This window comes from Odontesthes bonariensis, chromosome 18, assembly GCF_027942865.1.
Source record: "Odontesthes bonariensis isolate fOdoBon6 chromosome 18, fOdoBon6.hap1, whole genome shotgun sequence".
NCBI classification, from domain to species: Eukaryota; Metazoa; Chordata; class Actinopteri; order Atheriniformes; family Atherinopsidae; genus Odontesthes; species Odontesthes bonariensis.
In genome coordinates, this window is record NC_134523.1 from 7,482,330 (window position 1) to 7,509,020 (window position 26,691).

Below are 26,691 nucleotides of genomic sequence, written 5' to 3' on the forward strand. Positions count from 1 at the left end.
AAGTAACGGCTCTCATAATGGACCAATCATTGCGAATCATCTTTTTGTTCATTTTTTTAACAAATGTCATGTGAGTTTTCTCTTCTTGCCCATATTTTTCTCCCTTCAGGCTTAATCTTTTATCATGTTGATGCAAAACTATCTAAAACTTTGCAATTTGATAAAAGTCTTTAAAAGCTGAGCAAAGACAGGAAATGGAAGTAAAACTGGTAATACTGTGCAAAATATTTGATTTTATACATGTATTGTGAAGGAACGTAGACGTTATGTGAATTACTTGGGATGGTGAACAGTTTAAGATAGAGCGCCTCATATGATTCTCTGCCTGAGTTGGAAGAATTGTCCATTCAAAGGACACGGGCCTTAGAGTCCTGTCATCATGCAACATCATCATGTATCTTTGAACATCATGCTGCTGTTTAAAGCCAGTCAGTTTCCTTTCTTTGGAAAGGATAAATCCTGAAGCAGCTCCACAATGGATCTCAGAACGCGGTTATTCATAGAAATTAAATGAGTACAAGCTACTGCACTTTTACAGAACTCCTACTTTTTTCTGCTGATATAAAAAAAACAGTAATATACAGTTAGTTGGATAACTAGAAGTGAAACATCTGGTAGACTTCTGTCCATTTCAACTGTAAGTTATTTCACGTAAGTGAAATTTATTGACTGTTCACAACTAATATTCCAAGCATAATGTTACGCAAAGGAGAAAGCATCTCTATGTATTTCAGTACTGTAGGTACTATGACAGAGTATAAAGTCCCTTTATGTCAATTTGGTTACAGTAGCATGATCTTACCAGCCTGATGGGAAACATAAGTGCTGCTTAGTCAAAGGGAGACACATTGCACTTCTGAGAGGCCCAGTTTTCTCACCCTACTAAGAGTTTTGCTTGAACATGCTGGATGTGTACACATTTAACAATGTCTTCTTGTCCCAAAGGCAACTAAGTGCTAGTTGTCATGTGCACTGGATTAACCTTCTCAGACATTTACAGCAAAGCTGAGCTGCATTGCAGTTGAGTCCCACAGTGGATTTCTCGCAGTTGTTACTCAATGAAACTGTTTTACCTGCAGGGTGTATAAGTAGTTCCAAGGACAAATGTGGTTCTTTTTGGAGTTTTATGTAATGACTGTAGAGGGAAAATCATTATAAGCATATGTGTCTTTGCATACTGAAATCCTTAACAAAAACAATCAAAATACAAGGATACCTTTTTTTTTTTTTTTTTTTTTTTTTTTTTTTTTTTTAAATTAGAAATGCGTTTGTTTGGTGAACTGCTTTAAAACTCCTAGTGTTCTATTCCATTTTGTAACTGCAGTCATTCTCTGCGGTGATCCCGGAGTGCCCGCCAATGGAGTGAGATTTGGGAATGATTTCACTTACAACCGCACGGTTAGTTTCCAGTGTTCTCCTGGATTCAGCATGGACGCTGACAGAGCTTCTTCTCTCATCTGCACCAAGGATCGCACTTGGAATGGCACCAAACCTTTGTGTAAAGGTATAATGGGTTTGATGACTTTTATGTTAATTTGTGGAATGCAACCCCTGGATGAAATGACAGAATCACCACTCTTTGAGGATGTTCTTTAACCAGTCATGTTCTATAAAGACAAATGAACACATTAAACACAGAAGTGACGCAAAACAATTGTATTTATTGGCTGATCATTTCAGCTTTGTAAAGCTTACCTAAAAAAAATTTTATGGAATGACATCAATACATCCATCCATCTTCCATACCCACTTAATCCACTTCACAGTTGCGGGGAGTTCTTGGAAAGTTGGAGTAAGCCAGAGTACCAGGAGAGAACCAACGCATACATGGGGAGAACATGGCGACGGTGCTAACCACCACACCACCGTTCACTTATGAAAAACAGTCTTTATGAATAAGTTTCAACTTTTTTATTTATTTATTTATTTTTATTTATAGCAGTTGTCAGATTTGCTTTGTTGTATGGAACCTTGTGATTAAATTCATTAAATTTTTTATTTTTTCATTTTTCATTTTCCTCCTTAAATTCTCAATGCGATCCAGACTATTTTCTGGCCATGTATTTTAGCTGCTATCTTTCCCAAAGAAAAGTTTCACCGCTCTTTGCTCTGCGGCAAGAGGCATCATCTTCATCCTGAAAAGTGACCTCAGCATCACCAAACCTCCTTTTGACCGATGGAATAAGTGTACAAAATTATAGTGTACACCAGTGTGTTTACTGTAGAGGTAATGACTGCCATCTTCCCCGGTCCTATACCTGACATCAACCCTATATAATTAATGATTGTGAGAAATCTGTTTATCTTCAGTTAGTCATCTCTCTGTGTTTCATTGGACATCCTCTCGTAGCTTAATGCAAGTTATCCTGCAAGACCTTCAGTGGATTTCTTACAGCTCAGTCACAAACTAACTCCTGGTTTTCGTTAATTTGTTTTTCTTTTCTTTTTGTTGTGCATTTTTTGTATTTTTCAAAGAATCTTGCTGCGTTTTCTGTCCTGAATCATCAAAATTGAGCACTTCCAAGGTCTTTTCATTTTTAAGCTATATTATAGTACATTCAGCTTTTAAATGAAATAGCTCTGTTTCATATTTGTTTTTTTTTATTTCTTAACCAAAAAAAAGAAGCTGAATGACCATCCTCCAGTTGTGGTATTACATAATCTGTGCCAGGGGTTGTTGGTGGGTTATACGATTATTCTGCTTTAGACTCTGCCATCACTTTACATGAATAGACACCGGTATATAACCTCGTTGAATATGCCTCTTTGCCTCCTTGTAGCAATTGTTTGTGGTCCACCGCCTACCATTCCTAATGGACAGGTCATTGGTACAGACTTAACCTGGGGTTCGAGCATAAGCTACTCCTGCAACCAAGGCTACCAACTGTCCCTGCCTACTGTTTTAACATGCCAAGGCAACGGTAACTGGAGCGGAGAGAAACCACAGTGCTTCCGTAAGTGGCACCCCACTGAAAGCCCAATTATATTACACATAATAGCTTGTCTTTGACATTGGTTCATCCAAGTATGTATCGTATGCATATTCCCTGCGGGACGTTTCTTACCCACCGGCAAATCCAGTTAAAACCCAACATATGTTGTGGATCACCTCATGTTATGTCTTTCTCTTTTCCCTCCATCCCCCTCTCCACTGCTTTACAGCTGTGTTCTGTGGAGACCCAGGGATACCAGCTCAGGGGAGGAGAGAGGACCGCGGCTTCACCTATCTCTCGTCTGTCTCTTTCTCCTGCAACTCTCCTCTTGTCCTGGTTGGCTCAGCCAGGAGATACTGCCAGTATGATGGTGCCTGGAGTGGCACACAACCTTCCTGTATAGGTCAGCTACTGATTTATTCCTCTATTTATAGTAACTGTGATACAGTGCTGTATCTTGAATTTTGTCTGGAAAATTAGTGAAATAATATTGATGATTGTGGTGTTGAAGTTCAAACACAGTTGGCACACTTTGCGACTATATAACACTCGTGTCATTGTGACAGAAGATTCCTTTATGGTTAAATTTTACTGTCTGCTCTCTTTTAGTTCTGATTTCCATTTGCACCCAACATGTAAAGCAGGACAAAACCATTTGACCGTGCAACCGAAAAATAAAGCACCACGGGCCCGTTACTGAAAAATAAATAGATTTTAAATAAATAATGCTTAATGAAAGTGGACATTTTTTAGACATCAATTCCCTTCATGCTAATTTTGACGTCTCCTTTAAAGCAAACATCATGCTTATGACCCATGTAGGATCCCGTATGACCTTTTCTGAACTCACAAGTTTAACTGCAACCTGAAAATACCTAATTAAATTAATTGAATTGATAAATTATGATTCTGCTACCCTTTGCAACCTGCATGTACTCTAAGCAATGCTTGCAAAAACAGTTGGCCCGGTACCAAACATCATACTGTTAACTTGGAACTTAGCCATAAAAGATGTCAACTACTGTGCTGCCATAAAAATCCCATAAGCACCCTTTAACAAGGAAGAATAATGCCATTTAAGATCCATACAGTATAATTTTTGGCTTCACTTAAAAGCACTCAAAGAAGTCCCCCAAAGTGGTCAGAGACAAACTGACGATAGAATAAATTTGTCCATATCCCAGGGTTGTTTTACTTTTTGAATTGCTATGAAATATACACGTGTAATCCTTTAACTCGGTAAACATACGTTCATAGTGCATCATTATCAGCCACTTTGCTTAACCACACTTAATAACATGCTGTGTCTGGCTTGTGAGAAAAGTTAATACCGAGATTACATGAGATTCAGTAAAACTGTTCGAGTAATAGTTACATTTGCAAATATTAAAACACATTTACTTATTAATTCACTGACTGGCGCAACACATCAGTGATTATACTCCCAGTAAAAACATTGGCCTCTTGGTCAGCTTGAAAACATCAAGATGGCTCTTCTGAGTCTGACAAAACTCTCATACTATATAGACTGCAACCTGTCCTGTATCTTTAGGACTTAAGATGTTGATGTCTGGGTAATGCAATGATTAGCGGAACATGGAGAAAAAGAAAGCGCTTTAAGTCGGGTAATCCCTGTGATGCATTTGTTGTAAGACAAAAATTAATCGATGCACATTCCTACTGACCATGTTATTAACTAACTGACAAGATGTGCAGACTGATAAAGCTTGAGGGTTGGTCATTATGTAACAAGCTGCAAGGTGTGCGTGTGTGTGTTTGTGTGCGTGCGTGTGGGCATTTTTATGGATCTCTTTGCTAGTGACACATATGTTATTTATGTGTGGTTGTTGCCATCCTGTTTTTATGGCCCTAGTTCCAATACTCATCCATGGTATGTCTAAGTGCCATTAGTGAGATGTACATTTAAAATTTTGTGAGTACTAAAAGTTAAGTAAAGATTCACTGCTGCACACACGTACACGTGTGTATGTGTGTGTGTGTGTGTGTGTGTGTGTGTGTGTGTGTGTGTGTGTTGTTCCAAGCATCTCTGAGGACTCCGGGAGTTCAGGGCTCTGGAGGTGGAGCATACCACACTGCTGTTGGTGGAGGATCAGTTGATATGACTACCATATGCTTGGGTCATTCTCACGTTGAAGACTTCTCCCTGATAATATTGTGCAAAGGATAAAAATTGAAATATCTAACATGAGTTAAACTGTTGCCTAATAATGTATATCAAATAAGATGAGCTTTGATTTGAGTAATATCAAAGAATTCTTGTGTGTATGTTACAGATCCCAGTCACACTTCCTGTGGAGATCCCGGCATCCCTCTATTTGGAAATCAGAACAACAGTCAAGGCTACGAGGTACTGCAGCGAGTATTCTTTATTTTTTAAGGTAGCTGTTTATACCCACATGGACTGCAGTAAGGAAGTTAGTCTTGAATCAAACTTGATGAATCATATTTTCCTTCTTTTCTTTTTTTCCAGCTACAAAATAAAAAACTTTTTGGTAAATTCTATCCATCTAGATTTAATGATGAGTTGATCATTTTCTCAGACATGACACAGTGAACCGGTTGGCAGAAACATCGTGATGATAATAATACTGCAGTACCGTGGTTTTTTTGTTAAAAGAAGAAGCTATTAACTGTGTTACGCCACAAGTTCTTACTAAAACAAAAAATGTTAGCACACTTAAAAAAACCTTAAAACTATGTTAATGTGTGGTTTTCATTTTGAAATGGCCATTTTGGAACATCAAACACCAAATAACAATCATTGAACTGCTTATTTTGTGTATAAAACTTCTAAATCATTATGTAAAGTATTAGTTTCTGTTCCTTATTATCATGTGTGTTCTGTTTCAGATCAGCAGCACGGTGTTCTTCAGCTGCAGGAAGGGCTACTTACTGCAGGGTTCCATTTCACGAACATGTCTGCCAAACCTCACATGGAGTGGATTTCAACCTGAGTGCATTGGCAAGAACGCAGTTTACTCCGACTTAAAATGAAACAAAAAAAGTTTCAAAATATTTTGACGTTTTCTCTTCTGTCCTCTTACTTTTTTGTTTAAAAATGTATTTATTTTCCCCTCCAAATCCAATCCTTGTGATCTTGGGCGTTTGACTCCCTCCTCTTCTTTCTCCAGCCCACCATTGCAGCCAGCCGGAGCTAGCAGCCCAGTCTGATGTGAGAGCCATTGAACTGCCATCCCTTGGCTACACACTCATCTATACGTGTCAGCCTGGCTTCTACTTGGCTGGAGGATCAGAGCACAGGACCTGCAGGTCTGATGGTAGCTGGTCAGGAAAACCACCACAATGTTCAGGTATAAACATGATGACAATACAATGATAAAACCCAGTTTGTATCACACCTGTGAGGCCGTGTACACACATGCTCCCTTTTAGCTGTTTCAGCTGAATTTCCAAACTCACTGTGATGGTCTAAATGATTAAAAGAAGCTCAAACTACAGACACTGTATTCAAAGCTACACTTGAGTTGTGCCTCTGGTCAGCTCTTGCAACCACTAGCAAAAACTTGACCTCATGCAGTATCATGAGAAAATTTACGACCAGCTTCCTCCAAAAATTATGATTAGTGTATCAGGTTTTGTACATATCCAAGAATTAAATATCATTACAAATCTGTGTACATGTCACATAAGAGCAGTGCACCCCAAATGAGCAAAGCAGCCCAAGAATCTCACAGAAGTAGTTTTACAGTAAGAGTGGGTGTTTAGTTGGCTGCAAAAAGGCTGCTATTCACCAAATGGGAGAATAGTGAGTGAAACAAAAAGGTGGCTAAGCTTCTGTTTAGTGTTTTCTAATATGGAAACTGTAAGAAATTGAAACAATTATCTTTTTAAAACGATCAAACATGTCATCTTCAAACTTTATGCCTTTTGGAAGATACTTGTAGTTATTTGTATTAACAGTATGTGACTTTGTATGCCCAAACTTATACATGCCACTGTATTCATAAAGCGCAGATCCTGTTAACAGTATTTCTTGAACCCACCCAGATCTTTTCTTTTCAGCTGTGACTCAGGTATGGAAACTGGGGATTTAGCTAATGTTGATGAATAGCTCCGTTAACAATTGCTTATTTTCCGACACATGTCACGGTAGTATGGCCCATCCATCATGCAATTACATAGCCTGGAAGTACACAGTCATATACACTTTGAAACATTAACAAGGGTGCAAAATCTGATTAGGCCAATGCTTCCCATTGATTAGCTCAGCAGAAGTGCCTCTTATAAATGGCAAGCCATTGTTAACAAGGTGTAGCAGACAAATAGACTGCCATTAAGACTCCCCCGAAATCACTGACCTAAGTACAGATGGAAAAAAAAAAAGGGGTAATTGGCACACAATTATCAAGGGTAGCAAAATGCTAATGACTGAAAGAGAAAGATGTATTAGTGGGGGATAGCCATGTGATAGATTCCTTGTCAAGCTGTTACTGAAATATACATTGTGATGGGTATTTTTAAGGCCATGCCATTAAGAGTGAAGACGAGACAGAACTGGCCGTAGCACATACAGGACATTAACAGTGCCTGTGGGCGCAATGATGGAAGGGCAGCTCAGGAGACTGGCAGCTAATAAAATGCAAGGCTGTGGGAGTGTGTGTGTGTGTACCTTTATCTAAGGTGCTTTTTCTGCCCATAAACTACAAACAGTATAACTGTCTTTGTTTGCGGTTGTGAGTAAAGCCCTCTTCACTATGTTTACCAGTGTGGGTGTATGTTTACTACTGTGATGTAGTCCTGTGCCCCGTGTGAGCTGTAAGGCATTATTAAAGTGTCTCCATTGAAGCTGCGAAACCTTGTCTTAGATTAAGCCATATCCCATCAGGGAATACTTGGTCTGCTTTTGACAGACGAGTAAAAGTTCTGTCGTAGGCAGCCTTCACTCTTGCCACCACAAGAGTTATTAGTTGTAGACAGGAGGAGCTGATGGTGGCATCCTTAAAGCTGTTGTATTTTTAGGAAGTAAAACTTTCGGCTTCTTTTGCGTTTTCACTTCCTGATTAACACACCGCACCGCTTTTTTTTTTTTCTTTTTTTTTTTCTAGCTGATGATCGTCCAAGTGGGAAAAGCCCTGTGGGGACGGTGCAGGAGCCACCCTCCAAATTACCAGGTAAGACGGGTTCATTCTTAGATTAAAGATGGATAGAAGTTTTGCATAAAAGAAGAAATATTTTCAGATCACAATACTTGAATGAATTTGTATTAATCTATATTACAATATATCAAACTCCTTTATACAGTTCTTACTCATTTATGCTTAGTTTTTTATTCTGTTGATAAGATAACTCGGCACTTGGTGTGGATACATTTTTACCCATTAAGTGTCTCTGTCATTTATTTAGATTTTTTTTTTTCTTTCAGTGATTCATAATATTTTTACAAAATAAGAGTTTCTTAAAGTCGTTAATTACTACCTTGTGTCTTCCAGTCCCTGGGGGTGTGTTTGCTAAGAACTCCCTCTGGAGGGGGTCCTATGAGTATCTTGGAAAGAAGCAGCCAGCTATGCTGAGCATCACTGCCTTTGAACCCTTTAGCAACCGGGTTAATGGGACACTTATCGACCACAGTGGAGTTGAACTTAAACTGGCAGGTGGGTATTCCACCCCACCCTCCACATTAAGAACTTCAAATATGGATTCTGTATGGGTCTTTAGAAAAGGAAAAAAAAAGATTGTCATACCAGAAAGGCAATTGTGTTTAGCTTTATCCAGAAATCTCTTGACTCGAGTGGTTCCTGCATGAAATAGATGGCAGCTGTTAGAAGTGTAGAGGTGGACCTTTTTAGTATCATTATTTTTTTCTAAATAATCAGCATGCAGTTGTGATCCTGAAGAAACAAACTTTAACCATTAACAGCCAGGATGCCTCACTCCTCTGTGCCTGAATGCTATCAGTCTTTATCATAAAGTAGTGAAAATAGTTTCAGGAACCACACTACAAATTCCTGTGCAATGAGGATGTTATGTTGATGTTATGAAACAGAAAGTTTCTAGTATTCAGCATACCTAATTTGAATAATTACTTAATGTTTTAAGTGAAGTCATTTTTGCTGCTCTTTAACTACCTTGCAAAATGACTTAACCTGGTGTGAACATTGTGTCTGCTTGAAAATTATTCTTAATGGTACCATTTTAATAATTATTTCACTGTTTTGTTAATGCTCTGAAAGACAAAAAGATGAAAAATCAACAGCACAAAGTAGTATCCTCTGTGTAGCCAACAACTCTGTGAAAAAGACCATTTTCATCAATAAGATGTTAAAAACAGTGAGGCCGGCTGTTGCAGTGGGTGAAAATGTCCAATTATTCCTTTTCCATCCACCTTCTCCACCTGCTTTATCCTGTTCAGGGTCATGGGATTCATTTATTTTAATGGAACTATATTGAGTCGATTTCACATTAATGATTCACAGTCCGCTCTGTCCTTTCACTATGTGTACACACGTGTGGCTTCTGACACGACTCATGCAGAGAGAGAAACACTGCTTCACTAAAATGTTTAGGTAGTGTAAAGATTCAAGGTTTATCAGGTCACATGTGTTACAGTAACTTTAATGAGATTTTACAATACACGTCCTACTCGTCTTTTCCTTTTTTTATGTATTTGATTATTTAATTTTTTTGTTGTTGTAGGTATATATAAAAGAGAGGAAGCCCAGCTGCTGCTACAGGTGCACCAGATCAGAGGTCCTGTGGAGATCTTTGTCAACAAGTTCAAAATAGACAACTGGGCTCTGGATGGACATGTAAGTGCAAGTCCAGAGTCGTGTTTATGCAAAGATGTTATATCACATACACATCTTCATAGTGAAATACACACAAGTACACGTACACACTAACCTTGTCACTCTAGGGAGATGGAGGGCCCACCAAGAGTTTTCTCTTTAATTAAAATGTCAGTTAAATCATTGCTTGGTAATCAGGACTCGACAGACCCCCTTCGCTCCTCTCTCACAGAATATCCCCCCAACCCCAGGCACCAACCTCTATTGCACACACTCGTTATTTAATAAGAGAAAAAAAGAGGTCACAGTACATGCTATCGTGTGCTATGTTTGCGTGTACGAGTTGTCTTAGATATATGTACGAGTGTTTTAAGGAGTTCTTGTGCAAATGAGAGCGTTCCTCTTGTGTAATATTCTTGTGTGTGTGGTGTGACAGACTGTGTTTGTGACGTTTAGCAGAAATACATTACATGAAATGTCAGCCATGAGAGCACCTCTCAGCTCTTTTTGACAAGATATTTCATTTTCTGCATGCACCAGCTGCTGTCACTTTGATATGCCCCTTTGTGAAGCCGAGATGTGACACATAAAGTGTCTCTCCTCCATTCCCCTCTCCCTAGGTGTCCTACATCTCTTCGTCCAAATCCTTTGTATACCAGGGATTTGTCAGAGGAAAAGGCTTTGGTCAATTCGGTCTCCAGAGATTGGGTAAGTGAGTGGTTCTCTTGGTTATGGAGACCTTTGAACAAATGAGGAAGACTGTACACATGTGTTTTGAGCCTAGTCTATATGTCTTTTACAGTATGTAATACACAGCATTGGACTTGTTATTTATTTACTTTTAAAAATGGGAAAACACTTGTACAGAATGTGGGACTGAAGCCAGCATAAAGGAGCAAACAATTCTCAAACATGATAAATAGTTGAGAAGTGACATCTGCATGCAGGCACTGCACTCACACACATACACTGCTACACTATCTGTCCTCAGGGAGTTATTTGTTGATGCCTCTGGAGCCTTTGCCAAGTAAGCCCATACCTCACACTATTGATACAGTAAATATCATCCATTCTTCTCAATTGTTCTTTTGTTCCTAAAGTGGCTTCAAGTATGCTCCCTTTGCTATTTTTTTCCCAAAGCCACACCTATCCATATGTTCTTCTCCTTATTTCAGACTTAGAAATTGTGATCTTCCACATTGTTTTTTCTTTTTTGTACACTTCCTATTCTGCAAATCCTCATATCCTGACTTTTTGTAGCTGAATGGCTGCTTCACACAAGTAAAAATCTGTGTGTATTTGATACACACAGTAAACGGTAGAATACGTAATGCCTCATCTTCTTGAATAAGATTTGTTTTATATAGATAGCACCACATCATATCACGCCATATACTTACTAAAACATCATGGATTACAAGATAGAGAAAGCTTTTGGACATTAACTGTATCCCCAAAAGTGGACACAGAAGATTTCCTTCTAATCTGATATACATTAAATCAAACATGCATTCAATTTTGTTGGCCATGGGGGCTGATTATTTAAAAGACTTTAATACAGCATGGAGAGATTGCAGGTCGCCAACTCCCCATACGCTATACATTGTGTTTGTGACTGAAGTTATCTCTAAAATGCATCTGAGGTCCTTTGCAGTCTGTATTCCATCCCCTACAATGTGTCAGGGACATTATACTTTTAATTCATGGAAATGTAAGAAGCCTATGCCACTGCTACTCATTTTGGGTCTGTGACGCGTTTCACAAACTCGAATGGAGCTGCAAAGACAGAGGAAACAACAAACAGTGTTAACAAAGATTAAGTATTTGTATGCACAGTGAAAGTGGATGTGAATATCTGCTGTAATGAGAAAGGTGCTTGAACAGCAGGTGCACCCTCCCATCACCTTGTTGCAGCACACTGTGATTTAGCAAACAGCTCTTTACTAATAGGGAAGGCTGGGACTGATGCCAGGGTTTATATGCGTTTGTGAGTCTTGATATGAGTCTTGAAGGTAGGTTGGGCGTTTTGGAAGTAATCCTGCTTAATTTGTCAACATTTCATGTTTTGCTTTAACTCAGTGGTGGTGTAACTGCGAGTGCCGTTTGCCTGCTTGAATGTGTTAGTGCATCTGTTTGTGTGCACTTGCCTCTGCAGCAGGCGGTTGATTGGCAAACACCACACAACCCACTAATTGAATTCCTTCTTGTTTGTCACTCGTCCTTTATTGAAGCTTTTTTGGCATTCTCTGGCAAACAGGTGGGCTGTCACTCTTCCACTGTTGCTTTTGCAGACGCACACCTCCATAAATTAGAGGACGCATCTAAAATGAGTTAATAGCTGAAGGCCTTTGATGCCAGTAATTAAGAGTCATTGTTGGGATAATGGAATTTGACATTCCCAGGGGGTGAAATGAAATTAACACTTAGAAGTAAACTTAACAAAAGTAATAAGCTGCTCAGTTTATTGCGCATAAATGGAGTGTTCCTGGTTACTCCTCTTCAGCTATTTCATTTTATTGATTTCTCACACAACTGTCTGGATGCATCTCCGATCATTCTTAGTAGAGGATGAGGAAGATCCTATTAAAGGAAGATTGAGAAAGATTACATATTTTTGGGTTTAATGTGATTTGAATATGGTTGCTGTAGGCGTAAAATACTGAAGTTGTTCTCAAGTGATGGTTTCATGTTTTGTCCATTCTTCCTCCAGAGATCTCAGATACCAGCAGAGACAACGCAGGCTACAACATTGCATCTAACAGCAGTTCAGTGGCAGCAGCCATCCTAGTGCCTTTTATAGCCATGATTATTGCAGGCTTCGCTCTGTACCTCTACAAACACAGGTAAGGTTGGACTATTTTACACTGCAACATTGTGCGCATGCCCCACGTTCAGTTTAAACTGGCACAAAAAGGATTTTCTAACCACGTAACTTGTTTATCTGCCGTATAGTGTATAAAGAATTAACCACCCCTCATGTAAACCATGCTGACGACTCAAAATATTGGTTTGATTTTAGAAGAAGACCCAAAGTTCCCTTCAATGGTTATGTGGGCCATGAAAACACTAATGGACGTGCTACGTTTGAAAATCCTATGTATGACCGCAACATCCAGCCCACCGATATCATGGCCAACGAGACGGAGTTCACAGTCAGCACAGTGTGCACAGCTGTATAGCAACTGCTTCTTCCAGAGGTAATAAGCATAACATCCTTGCATTCTTTTCCAAAGAAATCACCATCTGGGATTGGTTTTCTCCTGCTGTGATTCCAGATATGTAGATTTCTTAATAACATGAATTAATTTGGTTTTGTTCTAGTTTTTTGGATGAACAAAATATGTACTTTCAAATTAGTACACTATTCAAACTGAAATCTTGTGTTTTCTGATTTCCTTCATCGTCATTCTCATTCTTTTAATTCTTACTTACTTTTGTCCTTTCTGTTTCCCTTTAACTGTAATTTTTTTTTCCCCTCTTCTCTAATTATATTTTCTTTTAACCTCTCTACTGACTCATGCACTTACTCTACCATGTCTGTCTTCCTACACACTCATTATTTGTTCCACCCTTGATTCAGTTAGGGAAGGAGAAATGCACCGCATCCTCGCCTGCCCGCCAACAGAGGACATCTGTAGTTCCTCGAGCAGAGGGCAAGACAAAGATTATTTTATTTGCTGAAATACCTTCAAGAAACATCTCCAGTGGCGAAGGCTTTTCCCTGCAGGAAACAAAAAAAGAACCCATGTGACGAAATACACTTCATCAAAGGTCCACAAGAAAATTCTTTTTTTGTAACCTTACATGGTTTCTTGATCATTTTCCATAACCTGATGAAAAGCTTCAATCTGAACCTGCAGCCAGCAGGAGTACAGCTGGAGGCAAAAGCTGTGATGACTTTTCTCACCGCCCTCCGCCTGAACCTAAAGGGAATTTTATGGTCAACTTTGTCATGAAATGTACCTGTAGCTAACAGAGGTCTCTGTGCAAGTTGACTGCAGCGGAAAAGTCACGTTGGCCTGCGTGAGTCAGAGAGACGCTCTGGACGGTTTAATTCATCCTTCTCTCTGTCTTCTGTTGTTTGTTTTTGCTTTTCTGTTCTGTTTTGCTGCTTGCTTTCTGTGACGATTAATTGGGAACGCTCTTTTTTTTTTTCCCTGACCGTCTGCTCCTGAGGCTGCCAAAGGATTTCATCTGAGACCCTGAGTTTCTGGTTTAGGATGAATTAAAAATTCTGGGAGTTTTGAAGTCTGTGTTGGAGACACACCGTCAGCTTGACTTTTTTTTTTTTTGTAGCAGGGACGAAGTTCTGCTTGCTGAGGCAGCTGTGTCTGGAGCAGGGGTTAAAAGGTAGCTAGAGCTGCTGGGAAAAAAAAGTACTTAGTGATGGTGTAGAGAGAATTTATGTGAAGATGTGAGTAGAGAAGAGCGTGCGTGTGTACTTCTGATCACATTTGTGGCAATTTTTGCAATCCGCCTCCAAAATTTGTCTCGTCTGTCTTGGCCCCAGAGATTCAATCAGACACATGAAAATAGTTGGGTGTAGGTCATATGTCCCTCTGAAGGCTCTGGAAGCACAACCCAGGAACAACATTGATAATCTACTTATCCAATCAGCTTCAACTTTCTTTTGGGTTTTTGTCCCAAAAAAAAATCCAGACAAAAGGCAATGCTCCTGAAAAGACATACAAAGTCTTGACCATGTCACATCTCACCTTCTTTCAAATCCAGAATTCAGAGCAAAGCTGTAGCACCAACTAGTGGCTGTAAAATCCAGCATTCACCTTCACATGTTCCTCCTGACTGAAAGTGGAGGCATATTTCTCTGATCTCGTCGCAGTAGTAGCTCCTTCCACTTGGCCTTAGGAAAACAAAGATCAAAATGCGTTCCCTCTGGATTACATCCAGGTGTTTTCCTCCCAAATTTACTTCAGAAAGCTCCTTTTTGAAAAAGGAGTACTGCTTCTTTGTTTTGTCTTCACTCATCATGAATTTTTTTTCCAGAAGGCTCCCTTTAGGGCTGTGACAGAGGAGAAGTCACTGGCATACTGATTACTCCCACGCATTAAATTGGAAATGATAAATAAGAAGAAAATGTATGTGCCTCTGCTTATATCCTTGGTAGCTGGGGAGTAACGCACATAAAATATTGTTTTGAAAGATCAACAGAGAAGGGAAATGTCATCAGACATGTCAGCGGGAATCTGCCTTTGGCTGGTGAATAATATGTGTGATGAGATGAGAGGATTCAAAACATTAATGCTTTCGTGACCTGTCTGAAGTGAGTGTACAACGTGTATGAGAGGTACTCCCGGCTCCCAGCTATTACGACTCACAATTTCCAGATCATGTCTGTTCTGACAATGCTGAATGGGGTGAATAGTGCTTTAAATTCAGTCGAGTAAAGTAAGCCATCACGCGCACGTTGCTTTGATTTAGCTCTGCTTCATTGTCAAACCCCAAACTCATCTTACCATCATCCATCCTCGATTACAGTGCTTAACGTTTGAGTCTAAAAATAGCAGTTTGAAACATCCATATTAATGTTTGACTCACTTCTTGGCAGAAATAACAGAAAGGGAATTACATTTCTAGGATTTTTTGCGTGTATATGTTATGCAGCAAAGTGGTACTCAGTCAGTCACCCCCCACAGCAACAGGCTTTTTAATGAAGCCATTCAAATCACCTATAGTACATAATTTCTCAGAAATCCAGGCCCCTTGAAACCAAATCGCTGTATTGTTCCTTCAATCACTTTCGCTGTGGGTTGGTAATTGCTTTTACAATTTTATTACTTTTAAAGCTCTCGTTTATCTCAACCGTACCGATGGAATATTGGCCCTCACCTGCTCTGGTGTTGAATTGATGGAAAAGGAAACGATTGAATTACCCCCGAGATTTCATGGGGGGGGGGAGCAGCTACACTTGCATAATCTAGAGGGCACGGTACCAAGTTTTCATAGTTTTGTACAAATTCACATGGTACATTGCATTTATTTTGATTTCAAAATTGCTCCCAAAAAATTGCGGCTGAAATGATGGCTTCATTACGTTCCAGTTAGTTTGTGCTGCGGCCACTTTGGAGTGGCCCTTCCGCTTCATTCATTCCTTCCAATGCTGACATTTAACACATTTAGAAAGACTTTATTAAACTGGGTTGAGTATTGGAAAAATAAATATGAGTAGTGGATGCAGGAGGTCACTGTGCCCGCAGTCTCTGTACAAAGAATGATTCTGTTGAATTGGCTTTAGCTGTACACCTGGACAAACACAACACAAAGTTGAAGCTCACACAAATGATTGTTTTTAATAACAAGGGCTCATTCTAAAAAAGTCCCATCTTTTGATTTCATGTTTTTTTTCCCCCGCCTCCCCTCCAGTCTCCAATAAGCACTTTATGTTCATTATAGTGCCTTGTTCTAACCTCCTGAAATCCCTCAGCTAGAGCAGCTGTGCTCTTCGTTAATGAATTCCAAACTTAAATTCTTTACTAGGATTTGGGGGTTATCATATGTAACGTCATATATCAGAAATCCGAGCTCTTTTCAGGTTTTCAGTCCACCCACTATTATCTCTGCCCAAGTGACCCGACTCTCACACATACACCTGCATTACTGAAGAGACACTTAGATCTTACAGGGGAAACTGAGCTTGTTAGGATGATGTCAGTGTAACCAATTCGGTTTCCCCTTATTAAATAAGCAACGGTGTGCTCATTAGTCCTTTGTTTGGGTGTGCGAGGATTTACGTCCCATACTCTGATGATTGCCTGCATGTTTGGCTGAAACATGTTTGTGTTGTCTGTGTTTTTTCACCGAGAGTTTAAAAGCTGCCTTTTCGTCCAAAGAAAGACCAATTCAGAATACAACAAAATGATAAAATTGAGATTACTTGTTCAATCTGTTCTTGATGCTGCTCTGTTTCATTCCACTAGTTTTTAGACGTTTTTAATTGGTAACGAGACAAACAAAAAACTTCATTCTGTTAATTTAGTAGAGATAGGAGTTTTCACTTAATGAGAACTGAATGTATAGTTGTTGTTCTTTTTTGTTGTTTTTTTGTTTTTTTCCAACATATCTGGCTTGTCCCAAAAAGTTCTCAAAGAAAGTGCAGTTATATCAGTGAGTTCTGGAAGACGCTGTTCTAAGTTTTAGAACTGAGTCTTCCTTGATAGCAGCTGGCTACTTCCTGGTTCTCTTTGCATATTTTAAGACTGTAACACTGCTTATTCTTGGTTCGTTTTCGTTATCAGCCCCACACAGCTCTGAGTATTCTCCCGCTCACCATCTCTTCTATAATGAAACACCGCAGCTGTGGTCTTTGAGTCACTGAGTTTCCTCTCAGTCGGGGAGTGGACCAAAAGCTTCTGACTTCTCTCTGCAGCTTTAGCTCTCGCTTTTCAGCTCAGCACTGTACATGCACTGAAGAACCAAGCAATCCATCAGTTATGCTGTGACACATTCTGCAGCAACTATCATTTATAATCTCCCATCTTTCACTGTCACCACATATTGATGGCTACAACAAAACCACTCTTGCATCTGTGCAGTTTGCTGTCACTCTTCAGCCCATTTCAGTATGTATAGTGGACTAAAGCATGGAGGAGAGGGAAAAGATTGATCCTGAAACTATCTGGAGGTTAGATGAGTTTGATTTGACTGTAGATGGTTCATTTGTCAGACCGCGGGCGCCATTGCTAGAAATAAAAAAATAAACAACTGAATGTACTTAATTCATCAGATTTTATCTATCTATAATGTGTTTATTGTCCGTTGTCCCCAGTGGTCTCCTCTTTGTATGCAGTAATAGTTAATAGGTTGCCACTAAGAGTTATCCTTGAAATAAAATGTCTGATTTCTCTACAGTTTAATAGAGCAAACTTCTCACTAAAATATGCTTCATCGGCAGAGACTTAACAATCCTGGATGTTAATCATGACAAAAAGGTAATTACATGTTTTTCAGTTACCCCACCCCCCCGCTTTTTTTTTTTTGTTTTATAATAAGTTTCAAGCCAGTCCTGTAGATCTCTCATCTAGCCTCGATATGGGTGCAAAACTCAACCCATAGCGCCGAAAAGGCATCATCTTGGCCCTTGAATGCCTCGACAGAACAAGAAAAGGTGAAAGGCAAAGATGCTGCACACCAAAAGGGTTACCTGTAAAAAGCTGGACAAACGGGAACTTGAGCAGATTGTGTACGGACAGAAAACTACAGCGGGAGAGAAAAACTTTTTTTTGTACAGAGATATATTTTTATGAAAATACATTTGTAATATAAAAAGAATAAATGGATTGACATATGTAAATGTTTTTCATTATTGTAGTAAAAATGCTAGTGGGGCGTATATGAAAAATCGACATATAAATATATATATATAAATATATATATATATAATATAAATATATACAAAGAAAAATAGAAACAAGGCTTTTTTATGTGTAAAAAAGATTGTACATACAAGTTTACATACATACTGTACATATGTAAGACCCACCATGGCTTGTCTGCAATATATAAAATGTATTTTATCTGTCTGTATATGATGCTTTGCATTGTGTCTAAGCTTATTCTACTTTCTTGAACTTGAAACTTATTTTGAAGGTTTTGGAATAAAACATAAAACCTGCTTTTTGTCCGAGTGTTTTTGAATGCTTGAGTTTATTGTTTCAAGCGCAAATGTATTATTTAATCATCGTTAGTTTTTGGGAGTAATGAGATAAAGCCACATGGCCATCATTCCCACTGGAACTTCTCATATCTGGGCCAGGATATCTGTTTTACTCCCTGCATATAAGTAGTAGGAAAGTTAGCAATGTGTGTCGACTGGAGAAAAAATGTCTCAACGTAAGCTTATTGTGTAAAGTCTAGTTGTTAAATAACTTAAATAATGTGACTTGGCTTACATTAAACAGTTCAAAGTATAGTGTTGGAGTTGATGCATACTGTTCCACTGCAACTCCATCTTTAGTGTGGCGCAAAAAACGAAATCGACTGCAAGACCAATCTGGAACGGTACACTCCATGGTAATTTGAAATATTGACCAAGTAGTATTCGTACTAATTGGCTTACATTTCTCAAATGTCATCCCTAATTTAAATGAGTTGTATTGAAGTGTGCAAGTTGCAGGGATGGTAATCTGTGATTTGCTTTCTTGGTATAAAGTCAAATGATGAATGTGCGCAGTGAGAAGTGGATACACTGTCAGTGGTTAATCTTTACATGCAATCCAAGAGCAACAACTGAATCACCAACATGCGTCACTGCTGATTTAAATTCAAACATATTTAGAGATACGTGTGTTCTAATGACACATTTCAACTTGTCATCTAATAACATACCCCTGTCTTTACTTTGAAAATGGTGAGCTTGGTCAGTCAGATGTGCACAACACACAGAAAAGTTAGCATAAAAAGAGTCTCGAAAGTTCAAGGAGACGAATATAGTACGTATGAATATGGTATGCTTTAGGAAACACCCATTTGTTCCTCTGAACAGACGGTCAACATCGACAATGTTGTCCAGTTTTCACCGGAACCACTTCCTGCAGAAGAAATGCTCACTGCTACTGTCTGCAGTACGGTTCAACCCATGTGTGGATTTAGAAATGGTTGTTGAGAGATTCTAAAAATGGGGGTTGTGACGTACAAAGTTTTGTCTCGTTAACATCGATACATAACACCTATATTATATAAACAAACTGAGTTTGTGTTTTGTTTTTTAACATTAATGCTGTATAAGGCAGGTCAGGCCCCTGCTGGCAATGCTTGGCATCATTGCTTCAATGATGAAAATGCAGAGTTTTTCAAACTCAGCAGGAAATGGATAATGGGTTTTTAAAAGCCCAAATTCTTAGCAGTGGGCACGCAACAAAAAGCAGTATTTATGCCGTGCTCATAACAGCTTTGACCTCTTTGTGTTTTATTGTGTAACACATTGCATATTGTGACAGAGCAGATATTAAAGTGCGCCTGCAGACCTGGACTTGAATCTCTCTTTCACTTCACCAATTGGAGGGGGGTGGAAAGCCTCGCAGTCTTTTATGTCTTGTTGTGTAAGTACGAATAGACTGCTGAGAAAATGGTCTAGTCTTACCTTTTACACATATGGAGGAGTGGAACAAATTGTACGGTTGATCATTTCTCACAGAATAAAAGCTCTAATTGGGGAGAAAAGTGGATTAGTGGCCTACCTTTCTACACACCATATGATCATCTTCACCCACCTTCGCAGAACATTTTTGTACACCGTATAGACATGTCACACAAATTTGCCTGAACAGCCTGTACAGGAACAAAATATTTCAACACTGCTCCTGCTTGTTCGAAAAAGTGTGCATCTCTGTATGTGTATGGCAGTGTTTTACCCTAGTATTGGCAAGGTTAAAGCCTTTTCTTGATTGATTAAATCAGCAGCCATACACGGGTCATTAGTCACTCCTGTTCTCGATCAGGTTCCCCACAGCGATTAATCACACCTTGTCAAGCCGCTCCGACTTGTGAGTGTTCCCTTACATCGGCCAGTTTGCCCTCTGTGCTCATGAGTGGACTTTAAAAAATGTTCCTGGCCACAGTGTTTGTGTCCCAAGTCAATGTGGAGCATTAACTTCACAGCTGCTCTACTTCATCACCGGCTGATGATGCAGATCAAAAAGAAGAAAATATCGATTTCCCCTCCAGGTTGATAAATCATACATGCTGCTGTCTCATGAAGTTTAGGCGCTCTCATCAGATTACAATCTGACTTTGTTCAAATCCATTATCGCTTATCCACATCTTAAGGTCATTTGTAGGATCAAGTAAATTGCGGGGAGTTGTCCGAGCAGTTTTCTGCCTTTGCATCAGAGCTCCCCCGAGTCACTGTCACAGCACACCAGCTATGCTTAACTAAAGTCTGGCTCTCACACTTTATTGAGAAACCAGTTTAACGTCAACATCAGTTTTACTGCTTTTCTCTTATCGCAACACCGAAAAGTCTCCCTCAGGCCTTTGAATATCAGTGAGAGACGTTTCGAGGAAAAGAATGAAGGGGAAAAAGCTTTTCACGGGTCTTGACAGTTTCTTTGACGATATGCTTCTGAGACAACAATTACTTCTGTCACTTTCATGGCCATGCCGGGTCCAAAGCATCGCGCTGACAGTCGCATGCTCGGCCATCATGTCTGAGATTACTGCTTCCTCCAATTACCCAAATGTCCAGCAGCCACGTTCTCCTTGTTGTTGTTTTTGTTGCTTTTTTTTTTTTTTACCCTTATAAAGGGGGAGCTCTTTATGCTGCACTGAAAAACAAGAATGTGCAATTCATCGTAAAATCATTTGGGACTGAGCTAGTCCCCATCTCAATTTACCATATACGAACTGTTAACTTGATTTCCTCTCTGAGCGGCAGTGTGTGGTTTCTGAGAAAGTAAAGATTGAGTTATTACCGCTTTAGGCTCATACAGTAAACAGACAAATATGAATATATTGCTTCCTGTTATGAATGCTATTGTTCTGATAACCCAGTCCACATGTCTGCACTATACTCTTCCCGTGTTTTGTCCTATTTTGAGCTTTGTTTAATCACTTTCTCTCTGAATGTTGACACCAAAATCAGAAGGGCCATCTCTTCTCGATGCATCCGCTCAGTTTCCTGCTTTCCCTTGTTTTACTGTGTCAAGGCTGGATATTCAAGGAGACATCAAAGCAAGAGGTTTTCCCTCACAAATCCCCCCAGTGAACAGGCCAGGGCTTGGCTAATATTGGAAAAAATCCACCCTCCGCTGTCCCAATAGACATTTGGCCAAGAATGAAGGGACTGACAGATGAGAGGAAGTGTATATTTGCTCTGTCAGTTGAACATATCAGCAGGGGGCTGGCTTACTTACTGCATCCAGTGCACCCTGGGATGGCTAATTCACAGTAATTACCAGTGAATGTCAGACAGCTCAGTTTTGCTGGCACTTTCTTGAGGCAAAACTCTCAAATCAGGCTTTCAAGTAGCTGTTATCAGATGATCATAATAGGAAGGAACACTATATCAACCTTTTCTAATATTCAGTGAGTTCTGTCATCTTTTCATTATATGATCTAAGTACATTGAACACCTCTCTGTTATTAACATGCTGAAGTTGCAAACTTGTGCTGATGAATGTCAATAACAATCATTTCCTCTCTTATGTCTTTATTCCAAATAAAGCAGTGATTTAATGAATCAAGACAGCTGAGAGAAAACACACTGATGCTGTGCCTGGAAGTCTCTGAGCGAGAAAACTTCTCATTATCTTAAATGTTGAAAAGTAAGCAAGAAAATCTCAGTTTTGTGATTGCAGTCAACAGTAAATATCCAATTACCACCTTCCATGGTTCTTAACAATAGGACAATAACTAATGGGGACTGTCAGTGCTCCGTGGCATGATGGGATGATACCATCCAGTGCTCATCAGGAGAATGTGCACCAACATGGAAGCACGTCTTGGTTTTCTTATTCTATCTATGTATCTCCCACTTTCCCCTTTCCTTTTGAGTCAAAGTAAAACAGCAGCCCTCCCGTGTGTGACCGTCTAATTGATTCATCAGCTCATTTGTTTAATTATCTGGGTAATAAATGTTAAATCAGAGGCTAAGAGGACTATTGATGATGGAGCTGAATGTGATGTTGTTGTGATTATTTCACACTGCCTCTTGCATCAAATAACAAAGACAATGAATGAATTCCTTGCTTTTATCAGACAAAAAACATGGAATTCATTCCACATTTATCTCTGTCAGTGGGGGAGTGGTAAAGGGCTAATAATGAGCCAAAGAGACAGATATTTCCCTCGGGAAAAGGTAGCGAACAACGACTGGAATAAGATGGTAAATAATAGAAAATGATTCACAAAGACCATAATGTTTTCAAATGAATGCAGAGAGTTTATCTGCTCTCAAGGTATGTATAAATTAGCAGTTATTGTTATAACCTTTGTTAACAAAATCTCAGCCTAAAGGATGATGGAATGGCATTTTCATACCAAAACCTTCTTGAATCAGTGTTTCTAATATTCAATGCTCCCTTTTGGGGCTGATTGAACCAACATCAACAGAGAATGGAGATTGGATCTCATTATGCTGTTGTCCTGACCAGACTGAAACCAAATCTCTTTCTCCCCAGTTGTCTCAAGAATTATGGGTTTACTTACATCTCATTTTAGCATGAGCAATGAACTGTAATAAAACAGATAGATTATTTTCTTTCTGGTCTCATTGAATTGAGGGTCAAACCATGAGTCAAGAACACGTTACATTAAAGCACTTCTGTTAATTTTGGTAATACGGATGGCTTTAAGAGCTATAAAGCATAAAACTCACTTATCATACATGTAGTTATGAATAACATTAAATTACCTACATTTAATTATCCTGATACTGTCAGAATATAGAATTTTCCAAAAAGAGAATTGGAATGTTGCCAAAATGACATCACGGGAGAGAACGGGTGGTAAAATGGAATTTGGAACTCTCTTTGTACATTCTCAGAATAAGCTGGATGCAAACTTATCAGTAGTTTCATGAACTCTGGTCAGTGAAACACATTTGTCTGAATTTGTTTGCTTGTTTCGCATTCATCAAAGTCAGTTTTGAAGATAAACTTTCAAATACATTTCAGAGACATCAAACTGGTAAGTTTTTTTATCTGCTGATTGATCACCAAAGTTACACCAAAAGTTAGATTTGTTCCCACAATTCTAATACTTTTGACTATAATCTCATTGGTTGCAAAACGATGAAATCAAGGATGTGACTAATTGTAACAAATTAGATTAGAGTTCCACCATTTACATACCAGCTGTTCGATACAGTTACTCTGTGGTGAATAATGCTATTGTGTTGAAATATGACTAGATGTTTAAATCTGCTTCTTTCCTCTAAGCTTTGAACTCCAAGCAGTATTTGTGAGACTTCTCACGATGTTTTCGGAGATGCTCTTCTCTCCTCCTGCAAAGGATGACCCACTGGTCCCAGGAAGTTTCCTGTCATCTGGATCCACCACCTACCAGGTGCAGTCTTTCCTGGGGCAGGGATCCTATGGCAAAGTGGTTCAGTGTTTAAGAACGACTGACAAGAAAACTGTAGCCATCAAAATGATCAAGGATATCCAGTCAGCCAACCAAGAGGTAGGAAATGTTAATCAGAGTCTGAGCCATGCCATATTTGGCATTGTAGAGTGGTTGTATCCAGTTTTTGGTGAAGTTATTTCATATGGATAGTGTGTGGGGCTAATGTGAAACCTTTCGTGTGTCCTCAGGTTGCTATCCTGCAGAAATTGCGAGAGCTGAACTCTAAAAATTGTAACTTGGTTCAGTGGCACCGATTTTTCACTTATAAAGAACACTTTTGTATAGAGTTTGAGCATCTGGACAAAAGTCTGGTTGACTTATTGGAAGAGAGATGTTACACTCCTCTTTGTCTGAAGGAAATCAGACCAATTGTCCAGCAGGTATGCTGAACTTCATCCTTCTCTGGATTAATGTGTATGGATACCGATGGCTTCTTGCTTATTGCAGCTTATTGACTATTGTTTTTGCCTTTCAGATTGCCACAGCACTTCAACACTTGAGGTCTATAGGGATAATACATGCAGACCTCAAGTTAGAAAACATAATGTTGGTCAACAATGATCTGCAGCCTTACAGGGTAAAAGTTATTGACTTTGGCCTGGCCTGCAATGTTTCATCTGCCAAGATAGGCATGAAGCTTCAGACCCTTCCGTACCGGTAAGTAACAGGAAATATATTGAGTCCTCCAGTGGGGAAATGGTGGCTCGCACATGCACAACGAGCTTCAACATATCTCTGAGGTGTTGTAAAACAGTGCAAGATATCATAGTGATCCAGTGTGTGATTAATGAACATGCTTTGTTAAATACCGATTGAAGCTAATATGACCGAGGTTATTTGTCATCTGTTAGGTCTCCAGAGATTATCCTGGGGCTTCCATTCACAGAGGCCATTGATGTGTGGTCTCTGGGCTGCCTGGCTGTTTGTTTGTACCTCAGCTTTCACCTCTACCCTGGCATAAATGAATATGATGTGGTAATTATGACTTAAAATAAATCTGTGCCAAATGTGGAGTGAGCCTTACTGAAATAATGCTTTTTAAGACATTTTTACATCAAATTTAAAAAAAAGGATTGAGCCAAAACTCATCTAAATTCTTGATCTGGGCTCCCATTTTGTTTGAATGTTCTGGTGTATGCGTAGATGAGGTACATGGTGGAAACTCAGGGCATGCCACCAGATAACCTGCTCAACTGCGGAAGGAGGACAGCTGTTTTTTTCCAGAGAGAGAGAAGCTGTTGGAAACTCAAGGTGCAGTAACCAAAACGTCACATAACTTCCCAAAACTCAGCCTTTTTGTCTGGTTGGTGCAGTACATCTGTAACTTACTCTGCCATTTAGATATTTTTCATCCAAAAGTCTGCCGGCTTGTCCGCTGCACTAACAGTATAATTACTAAGCAGTTCACTTTCTGTTCAGACACCCAATCAGTTCCTCCAGGAGACAATGATTGAATCGGTGGAGATGAGGACAGAGATCTCACTCTCTCTGGACGACCTCCTGCATGTAGGTGTACATTTCTGACAATTTACTGTAAAGACAGAAAAACTATTTCTGAGATAAATCGTGTTTTATTCTACCTTGGAGGTGCCCGGATATACTCCCAGTCTGAGTTGTTGTCTTTCTGTTTTTCAGATCAATGTTGTCAGTGACCAGAATTATGGAGACAAAGTCGCAGAAATGATCGATGTGCTGATGTTTGTGGACATGATTAAAGGAATGCTCCACCTTGATGCAGCAAATCGGATGACACCCCATGAGGTGCTGAAGCACGCCTTCATCAGCTTGCACCACATTGACAGCTTGTTCTACCTCAGCTCCCAGTAAGTCAATACTGTCAGTTCATTTTCACAGTTTATGAATTCCTGATTAATGTCCCACTTGCACATACAATGAGATGTCGTTAAAAATGTTCCATATGTCATTTTATGGAATCGTTTATTGTTTTGCAGTGTTGTGTCCTGTTTTGACCACATGACCGGCTGTCGTGAGAAGACCATTACCCCAGACAGTGGGACAGCTGAGTGCAGGTCTTTGCAGCAGTCCTGCTCCAGGACAGATGACCCTCCTGTCCTGCAGAGCCCTCATCTTCCTTCTGCTGAGCAGAGTAGCTCAGTGAGGTTCCACAGCATGGACCTTCATCCATGCACCAGCACACAGACCAGGAGTCCATTCAGGTCTGGCAGGAAACGGGAGCTGGAGGAGGCCGACGGAAATATGAACAGAACCTCTCAGTGTTCGAAACGACTCAAAGCCGAAGAGTTTGACCGTCAGCAGAACAGGTGAGTCACTGATATCAGTCAGTGGAGGAAATCTAAAGACTTTGAAAAATGTTTTTTTTTTTTTTTTTAAACTTAATTCTTCATCATATAAATTGTGATGAAATTACAGGAAAAGTCTGTTCACCTCCAAAAGCAGTCTTCCTCATCCCAGTTTCACTGAGACAGCCAACACCGCTTCAAAGAGGCAGCCAGCCCACAACCTCCAGCAGGACATCAGCCCCATCAGGATTGAGATTAAGGGAAGAAGATTTGTTGATGAAGATAAGATTCAAAGAAGAGTTGTCTCATTCAAAAGATCAGACTATAACAGAAAAGGGTTCACGTCTTCAGTCGGTCTATCAACCACACACAGCGGCTTTAAGGAAACAAATTATGTTTCACCACCTTTAAAGAGAAAGATGGACGATGATGAATACTATCACAATGAGAAGTCACACAAAAGGGTCAAACACACCTTTGGGGGCAGCCATTATTCTGCTCACACTCCTCACAGTAAACCTGATTGGAGGGGCACCCCAACTGTGCGCCACCGCTACACCGAGTATGAGTGTCGAGCTTGGGCAGGACTTAGTAGACAGGAAGCTGACAATGAGGAAGTGCCTTGTAACAGAAAGAGGCCAACAGTGTATG

The 26,691-nt window shown here is 39.6% G+C and overlaps 1 protein-coding gene across 1 annotated transcript in view; it reads left to right on the forward strand.

The window, feature by feature from the left end:
* csmd2 (CUB and Sushi multiple domains 2) overlaps positions 1–18,286 on the forward strand; it is a 227,750-nt gene extending 209,464 nt beyond the window's left edge. The window contains exons 60-72 of the mRNA XM_075449084.1: positions 1,325–1,504; positions 2,781–2,954; positions 3,163–3,336; positions 5,228–5,301; positions 5,805–5,916; positions 6,086–6,265; positions 8,021–8,086; positions 8,405–8,566; positions 9,609–9,721; positions 10,321–10,408; positions 12,411–12,543; positions 12,720–12,897; positions 13,281–18,286. Coding sequence (XP_075305199.1) covers positions 1,325–1,504; positions 2,781–2,954; positions 3,163–3,336; positions 5,228–5,301; positions 5,805–5,916; positions 6,086–6,265; positions 8,021–8,086; positions 8,405–8,566; positions 9,609–9,721; positions 10,321–10,408; positions 12,411–12,543; positions 12,720–12,879 — 1,616 coding nt within the window. The 3' untranslated portion in view covers positions 12,880–12,897; positions 13,281–18,286. The remainder of the gene's footprint in view (positions 1–1,324; positions 1,505–2,780; positions 2,955–3,162; positions 3,337–5,227; positions 5,302–5,804; positions 5,917–6,085; positions 6,266–8,020; positions 8,087–8,404; positions 8,567–9,608; positions 9,722–10,320; positions 10,409–12,410; positions 12,544–12,719; positions 12,898–13,280) is intronic.
* The last annotated feature ends 8,405 nt before the right edge of the window (positions 18,287–26,691 follow it).